The sequence below is a fragment of the Diachasma alloeum genome, unplaced genomic scaffold, assembly GCF_001412515.2.
Source record: "Diachasma alloeum isolate Michigan unplaced genomic scaffold, Dall2.0 Dall_scaffold_00401, whole genome shotgun sequence".
Taxonomy (NCBI): domain Eukaryota; kingdom Metazoa; phylum Arthropoda; class Insecta; order Hymenoptera; family Braconidae; genus Diachasma; species Diachasma alloeum.
In genome coordinates, this window is record NW_021680540.1 from 545,402 (window position 1) to 554,399 (window position 8,998).

Genomic DNA, 8,998 nt, shown 5'->3' on the forward strand with positions numbered 1-8,998 from the left:
TGGACCCCCCCCCCCCTCCCCCCCCCAAATTATCCATCTCCCTATTTCCGCCAGTAGTATTTTAAAGCAAACGAATCCTATCAGAATCTTTGACACTGGATATTTATAATAATGGGAGGATACATATATTCCATCTGGCATTAACTACCACCGAATGTTGGCAATAACTGAAATATGGCCTTTCCAAGTGGCAGAAACTGACACATGCGGAGGTTTTTTTCAAATATTAATGTATTTCATAATTTGAGGAAATATCAAACCCAACTGATGGAAAAGAGTATTACCCATGCACTGGGTATGTTCATTTGATGAATTATGAAAAAATATAATTATCTGACCCCCATCAAAGATGCCGAAAGCTTCTCGTGGCATTAACTGGAAAATTGACAATATTCTATGAAAATGAATAGAAATCAAGAAAATTCAGGTAAATATATTCCGGAATTTCTAATTAAGGCCGGCGTGTATTATCTTTCGAATGTGATGTTGGTTGATTTTTTTTATTTTGATAATTTGAAATGTTCTTCAATTGCCATTCAGTTTTACATAGCCCTGGAGTCTTAAAAAATTATGATTGTACAATCAAAAAAACGTTAAAAAAAAACTGAACATTTTCAAAGAGCGTTTTTGAATAATATTGGAAAATAAATCCAATTGGATGGAAATTGCCAATTAATAATTTACAGTATCTAAGGGCTGTTCAGTCGTCATTTGTTTCAGTAGCCAATGCCCGTCAGATCGTTAGTTACTATGATACATAAATTATCCAGTTGCAATTTCCTCTCTGTCGGACTTATTTCCTAATCTTTACTGAAAATCAGTTTCTTTCTCTTCAGTTTTTTTTCTACTTTTTTTGATTGTGCAGTCATAATTTTTAGGGATACCTATGAGATGTAAAATCCAGTGGAAATTGTGATATATTTTAGATTATTTTAGATTATAATCCATTTGGTATTCATTTTTTTCTGGAAAATTCAAATAAATGAGAGAATTTTCGTGTTCCTATTATCTAAAGAGCTGGAATTTCATTGAGCTTTCACTGAAATTTGGAATTTTATCATTTTTCCCTCTAAGTCGAATTCAATATCACTCTGCTGGAAATTACTCCGAAACAGCCGGCGAAATTTTACTTTATTTCTGACAGTGCATTCCAGTGACGTTTGAATCTTTTTCTACCAGACCTTGAGCTATTATTCTCAACAGTTAGGATACACATAAAAGATTGGAATAAAAACTGGAAATTCAGGAATAATATTTTAACTGTACTTGAACGTTTATGTCTCTCATCATGTTAGTCATTTTTGAAAAACGGAAAATGAATTGGTTTGGAAAATGATTTCATGTTTTATTTAGAAAAAATAGGAATTTTTAGATAATCTAGTTAATTATAAAATTGAAAGGCTATTTTCCTGCGTTACTGAAGATAAAAATTCTATAGTAGAATGGCACATGGAGATGAACCAGAATAACAATATATCATTGTAAAATGAATCGGCTCTATCCTAATATGGGACCCGTACGAATGGTCCCATTACTTTCGGCCCAATTACTTTTGGTCTAAAGCAAATTGGTTCAATAGTACAATTCATTCAATAATAAATTAATCCAAAAATATAGGGGAGGGTCGGGCAAAATGGAGCGTGTTGAGATCGTTTCCAATTGCAAATCCATTTCCAATTGTAAATCTATTTATAAATGAAGATATAGACAATTAGAGAAGCTAACGAACCGTCCCATTTTGCCCGACTCTGCCCTAATTCGTCCAATAATAAATGAGTCCAATAGCACAATTCGGACAAACAGCCGTCTTCACAATAATTAAAAAATAACAGAAAAAAAATAACCTCATAATTCTAAGTCAACAAATTCTAAGTCTAATAGTAGTATTAATCTGAAATAGATTTGACCAATAATGATTCTTATCCAAAATGAAGTCGTCTTACGGTAGGATTGATCTAAAATTAAATCGTCCAAAAGTTTATTCGTCCAAAGTTTCCTGAAATCATGTATTTTCCGAAAGAATTTTAAATTTTCGAAATCACATGAACAAATGGGGAAGTAATTGATATTTTTATTTCAATTGTGTTTCCGGTCGATCAGATTGAATTTCGGATTTTCATTCATTCTTGTCGTCTTGAGGAGATAATCTTACTATTCTGTTTTCGTTAGGATGTTTACATTTGTACGATGTGTGGTTGTATTTGAGTGTTGACTTAGTATTATGATGATGGTTTTTTTGTCTGTTTTTTAAATTTATCATAAATACGCCTGTTTGTCCAAATTGTGCTGTCGGACTCATTTATTATTGGATAAATTGTACTACTGGACGAATTCGCTTTAGACCAATAGTAATTGTACCAATAGTCAATAGACGAATAGTTTTTGGTTCAATCGTACCAGACCCTCCTAATACCAGTTTTTAAAATAAGGAATCTTCAACCCCAACATCAATGATTTTTCTCTGAGAAATTAGATCATCCCGATCATAATCAGTTCTGTCTACAATCACAACAAAGTCCCATACGTTTCACACTTTAGCCCAAAATCACCGTTCTCCATCCCCCAATATTATCCAATCGTCCATAATTAATCGCTACAAATATCATTCTACAGAACATCCAAAGCCAAAGCATAACAGAATTTCAATCGTTCTCTACATAACAACTTCTTGGTCATTAGTCCGTATTTAAGTTTCATCACTCACCAACTTCTTCAGGCTGATAATTCTTGATAACTTCCGCTAGCTCCATGTTACCAGCAATTACAGCAACCTGGTAGGGGGTTTGATTCGCATAATTCAAGCTGTCCTTTTGAGCTCCCCGGAACAGTAACTGGCGTATGCAAGATGCATCAGTGTTATTGACAGCGCACACATGAAGCGGTGTATTTCCTGATGCATTGCGAGCGTTCATGTCGGCACCGTAAAAGAGAAGATGATCAAGGTGTTGTACGAGACTGTTACGGCATGCCTGATGAACCTCCTGCCATCCCTGAAGATCCTGAGCACCAATTGTCGCATGATCGTGGAGTAATGTTTCACAGAGCATTGGATCTGTCTTATAAATGACACTGTAGTAGAGGGGTGTTAGACCTTTGGTGTCTTTGTAATTTGGACTTGCACCGAGCTCAAGTAGGGTCTTCACGGCCTCGAGGCTGTTCCTCTCAACGGCGCGGTGCATTGCCGTGAGACCCTCCTTTGTTCGATAGTCCAATAGTGCACCACCGTTAACCAGGGCTATTATCACTTTTGAGGGTTTTTTCAGTGCTGTTGCTAGGGTCAATGGTGTTTCTGAAAATTATAGATTAAGTTTCATTATTAATGAGCCCAATTGTATTGACAGAAAAGGTTTCTAATCTCCAGAACCAAGTTACTGATTTTGAAAAACTCATAGTTCTAAGAGACATTGTACTGAGAATAAAAAGCTGGTTAAAAATTTCAGGAGAAAAATTCCTAACCTTCAGTCCTAAAAATTCACTTATTTTAAGAATATTCAAGTATCTCTTACAGTTTGGTACAAACCACACTATAGATTCAACCATTTTCAATCATCAAATTTGTCAATTAAATTGCCTGAGAAAAATTTGAAAAAAATCATGAATATTCATGAATGGGCACTTGTTACAATGAATAAAAAAAATTTAACGCATCGGTCATAAAACTTGGTAAAACACATATTTTTTACACGTACTGCCCAATTTCTGTAAAAACTAATTGTAAAAAAATTTCACTGGAGAAAAATCAACCAAAGTACTTAGATATCCTTAAGTGAGATAAGTTCTCAAATCAAGAACCGTTGGGTTCTTAAGATTTCTAAATTCTTCATACGATACCAGTTTAAAAAAGTCAGGATAGTAGAGGGATCTGACAACCTTTAACTCCATTAGTTTCTTGACATTTTTTCAGAATAATTGAATTACAGAAAGACGAGAGTCGAATTATCGTAATTTTCTCATCAAAACAATTCTATATTTCTCTCCGTTTTGCCAGCAAAGTTTCATTTCTGGCACTCTTTGTAGTGGAACTAGATTTTTTTTGCCATATTTTATGTTTAAATTAACACATGTTTAATGTTAAATGTTCTCCTGAACAAGCATTTACCGAATTTTTACTAGAATCCAATCTATGCAATCCATATGTGAGATTTTAGTGGGGAACAAGAAAATTTTCCCGTGCGTTTAATTGAGAAAAACATACTTCTCACGTACAGCACCAAATATTTCCTTCAATAACAGTAAAACACATTATTATGTATCATCATATGAAGTTTTCGATGAAACCTGTTGGCGGGAACAGGCGCCAACGTGTGCTCATGTTGGATAATTATACTTCAAGAAAATTAGCGATTTCCGGTAATTTCTGGTTTCCAGAAGCACTTTTGAAAGATTTCTTATTGAATGATGATTGAGGTGAAATTATCGATAGGTAATGGGATAGTTTCAGGAAAAAAATGAACATTTATGTGATTTTATAGCTTCATTTGATATGAATGTTCATTAAACTTGCGTTTGCGAAAATTGCATCTGCACATTTTGAAACCATCCACTGCACTGAGAGAAAAATGTCCTAATACTTAGGCCATATTTACTTGAGAGAAGTGAATTATTTTTAATGGTTTGATTCTCAGAATGTTTGCGGTTCACGAAACTCAAATGGATTCTCATTTATCACTATCGTTGCACATTATATCATCAACATATTACATATCGAAATATTCGACCTGCATAACAAAAAAATTATGAAAACGATAAATACGTGGAGATTGACGATGCTTCTACCTGATTTGAGTGAGTCCATTTGCGACAAAATGAGTACAAGAATATTTTAAAGCATGAGACCTTTCTCGGACCATGTGAGTTGAGATGTCTGGGAGAATTAAACAATTCAAGAAAAAATAACTTGTCTCAAGAAACTACGTTTCAGATATTGGAATTTTTTTTCTCAGTGTGCTATTGACAATAATGGTGGATTAAAGTCGGATATTTCTTCCTCTTCCCTCCTATAGAATAATCCATGTTCGTAACCAAGGTTTTTCCATTAGTTTCTATGCGCAAGTCCTTCTTTTTTCATGAAAACAAAACCCCCCACAAAACATTAAAGAAGGGAATTTATATAACGTTGCACATCATTGTGACGTCATAGGAAATGAGTGGATGGGATTTGGATGAGGTAGGAGGGGGGCAACCAGGATTATTCTCAATATGAATAACCAGAAAATTTTTACTGAAAAATGGATAGTCCAGACCGGGATTTGAACCCGGGACTTCCGATTATACTTCGGGTGCTCTCCCAACTAAGCTATCCGGCTCCTAGCCATTTCTTCATTTTAAATGTCTGGTACATACTGAGCTCCGCCGTCCATCTTACGGTATTCATTTTTACATTAAAGAAGGGAGGTCAAAATGACACCTGATTTACCCAATCCTGACAATTTTTCTTTGACTTATCAGTTTTAGGCGAAAATTGCAATTTCATATTTAACGTGAAAAATTAATTTTGACTGGATTTTTCGATGCTCCTAAGTGGATTAGACTGGGGTATCTATATATCATCTTGAAGAGCATTTACCGTGTTTCAAAATGATGCATGATAATTCTGATTCAATGTACTTTTTATCGAGTTATAACACATTGTTTCCATTTCTCACGTTATGTCACACACCAAAAATGACTGTTTTTGCCATTGATCGAGGCTTTAGACTTGACCAGCGGGGTATATCATATGTCAATTTGAATACCCCATATTATGATACCCCATATGTGAGGTGTTGCTCCGGCGGACATCCAAGCTAAGCAGCGTTGAGCTGGATTAGTACTTGGATGGGTGACCGCTTAGGAACACCTCGCTCGCATAAAAATTGCGGGCGGTAGGTACGGTGTAGCGGCCGTGTCTCCATCTACTGAGTTTCATCATTGAATGAATGACTTATTCCACGCAACCTAACGAACGCGCGCGAAGAGCGCGACCTTCCTAGTGATTATAAAAAAACGTTGACCATTATTACCTCCCGTTTCCTGGCAATGAAAGTTAGGATCCAGCCCCTTGCTACACATTTTGGCTATTTTTTCGACTTGACTATTAGCAACATACTCCAGCAACCTCCTGAGGTTCGTCCTCGTATGCATCGCCTTGAGCTGCTTCTCATCGAGGTGAAGCATCTTGTAGACCCGTCTCTTGTATTTGAGCTGAAGTAGAAAAAAAACCATCAAATTAGTTTCCTTGCTAAATTCACTGCAGCAATCAATAATCCAATATAGGCATGGACTCGATTGCTATTGGACAACAATGGACACAGTAGAACAACGACCATAATAGTAAGCGTGTGAATGCCTCGTATAATAACCATGGATTTAAGCTCCCGCATAAGTGCAATTCTATACAATTCATCGTGTGTTTGGTCTATCGTGACGATATCGGCTATCGACAGTCCCTATCGGATTTCATATTTCCCATTCTCCTTTGCTCTTGTCTCACCCAGCTAACTCGGCGATTCTAACGGTTCGTTGAATAATATGAACGAGCGAGGGAGAGGGAGAATGAGAGATGGACACTGAATGTATACCACCAGCGGTTACGTAAGACACCGCGGTGAAGCGGTGCGTATAGAACTCGTTAACCTGGCGGGATATTTGTTTCTGTCGTTTTTGCGTTCGATGAACACGAGGGTCGTATCCGAGATGCTCTCAAGAGGGGAGGGAACATGTTATTGGAAGGGTGAGGCGAAATAATAGAGGTGGGATTATTGACATCAGATCGAAAGGATTTTCCTTTACGTTAGATGATGCATTTTATAATGTTTCCTGGGGTAACAATTGCGATTTGGAAATACTATTTCAGTACTGGATTTCGTTTTTGTAAAATCTTCTCAATTCATTAGCCTACAATCAATAACGAAATTACATCTCCTTTCAGGAATTTTAGATTCGTTCATGTGATTCTGGAGCCACCAAGTTTTAGAATGCGTCAATAATTGCTAAATCACTGTTAACGGATAGCTTGAAGTTTGAAAGAGGCACTTTCCGGATTTTTTTTTCAATTGTGGAATACTAAGGATGTTTATCCTTTTTCCTGAAAATCGAATTTTGGCAAATTTAATTTTTCAGACTAATGGACCAATATACGAAACCTCGTCTTCGGCTCGGGTGGTAATTCCATATGGGGCTTTATTATAAATTTCAAATTGACACATTGACTGACTGGAAGGATTCAAAAAAAAAAATAGAGGGCAATGTGCACGTAGAGAAATGTTCAGTAAAAATTACGGAACTCACGGTTCACTCACCGATTACGGAATCGATTCTGAAAATTCAAGTGACGGTATCGTAATTTTTCACAGGCGATTTAGATAAAAATTTCGAAACGCTGGAAAAATTCCGTGACGGCTCCGTAAAATTTCCTATAACCATATTTCGCTCCGGAATTACGGAAAAGATACGTAATTTTTATTGAATATTTCTCTCCGTGTGAAACAAGTGGACGATTGCATTTAAAAAAATGAGTATAGTTATTGTTGCTAATAAATTAGGAATTTGCTTCCGAATGGGTTTTCTTTTTTTAATTTTTATTTCAATATTCTATTCTTCTATTTTTTCATGTAATACTATCATCAATTAAAATGTCATCAAAATTTTTCATGCTATTTTGTTCTGTCAAATAATTCTACATTCAGACCCTTTCAAGACTCCAATTCGTTTTCTGCCCGGGTTTAATCAAGGTGCAATCAAGGTTTAATCAGTGTATAGCTGGGATTTAATCAAGGTTTATTTAGGATTTAGCCAGAATTTAATCCAGGTTCTGTGAGAAGTTAGTCGGGACCATGAATCAATATGAATAAGGATTCAACATAATAGAGTGGTACCTGAGTTTAATAGAGATAGAGATTTTGATATTAAACGCTCATGACGGTATTGTGTAACTTGATAAGCAACTGTTCTCATAATTTTTCACCTTGATTAAAAACACCTTATAGGTTGCATGTTTTAGCGGGGATTCCCCCACGATGCGACCACTTAAGGGTTAAAGTTGAACGATTACAAAGCTTCCAGTCGGATGCAAAAATGTACTGAATCCAATGGTCAAGGAAAAAATTGGGGTATCCGGGCAGATGATGCAGATATTTGACACTCTCCAGCCCCATATAACCTCATGCTAACAGCTGTATTTTTATTTTACGTATAATCAACCACTTGCAACTCGGGTTGATAATTTCAAATTTTTATCAAGATGAAGAAGCTAACTCCGTCTATCAATTGAAGACATATGAAAATTTTTTGAATGGTTGGGATTTAAAAAATAGTACATTACGCAACTAGTGCGGAAAGCAGGCGGTTACTCACGAGGGCGGCTATGCCGCCCGACGGAGACCGCCTGCTGTCCGCACGTGTTGCGTATACTATTTTATATGATAAGTGCGTGATGAAGTCTGGGGGCGGAGGGGGGGGGTGTGGGGGGCGAAGCCCCCCACGAGAAAAGGGGGTGCAGGGGGCGAAGCCCCCGGTGGTGGGGGGGTTGGGGGGGGCGAAGCCCACTGAAGAAAAAAGATCACATTTATTTTAAAAAATATTTTTTAATATGAAAAAAAATTTTTTCCACTGAAGAAAAAAGATCACATTTATTTTAAAAAATACTTATAAATAAGTGTGATTTAAAAATTATGCGGAACTTCTGAAGAAAAAATTAATTATATTCATTAAATATGTAGTTCAAAAAACTTGTAAAGTATTTTTAATTGAAAAAAATTAATTATATTCATTAAATATGTAGTTCAAAAAACTTGTAAAGTATTTTTAATTGAAAAAAATTAATTATATTCATTAAATATGTAGTTCAAAAAACTTGTAAAGTATTTTTAATTGAAAAAAATTAATTATATTCATTAAATATGTAGTTCAAAAAACTTGTAAAGTATTTTTAATTGAAAAAAATTAATTATAATAATTACAAAATACCATTTTTAAAAATCATTAAGGATTCGCAAAAAAAAGAAAGTTATAATTATAA

At 35.5% G+C, this 8,998-nt stretch overlaps 1 protein-coding gene across 8 annotated transcripts in view; it reads right to left on the bottom strand.

The window, feature by feature from the left end:
• Window positions 1–8,998, bottom strand: part of LOC107042015 (SH3 and multiple ankyrin repeat domains protein 3) — a 249,079-nt gene that overhangs the window by 19,577 nt on the left and 220,504 nt on the right. For all 8 annotated transcript variants that reach the window (XM_015262877.1, XM_015262872.1, XM_015262876.1 and 5 more), the window contains 2 exons: window positions 6,003–6,183; window positions 2,705–3,289 (listed from right to left, as the gene is read on the bottom strand). In XM_015262877.1, the coding sequence (XP_015118363.1) occupies window positions 2,705–3,289; window positions 6,003–6,183 (766 nt within the window). The remainder of the gene's footprint in view (window positions 1–2,704; window positions 3,290–6,002; window positions 6,184–8,998) is intronic.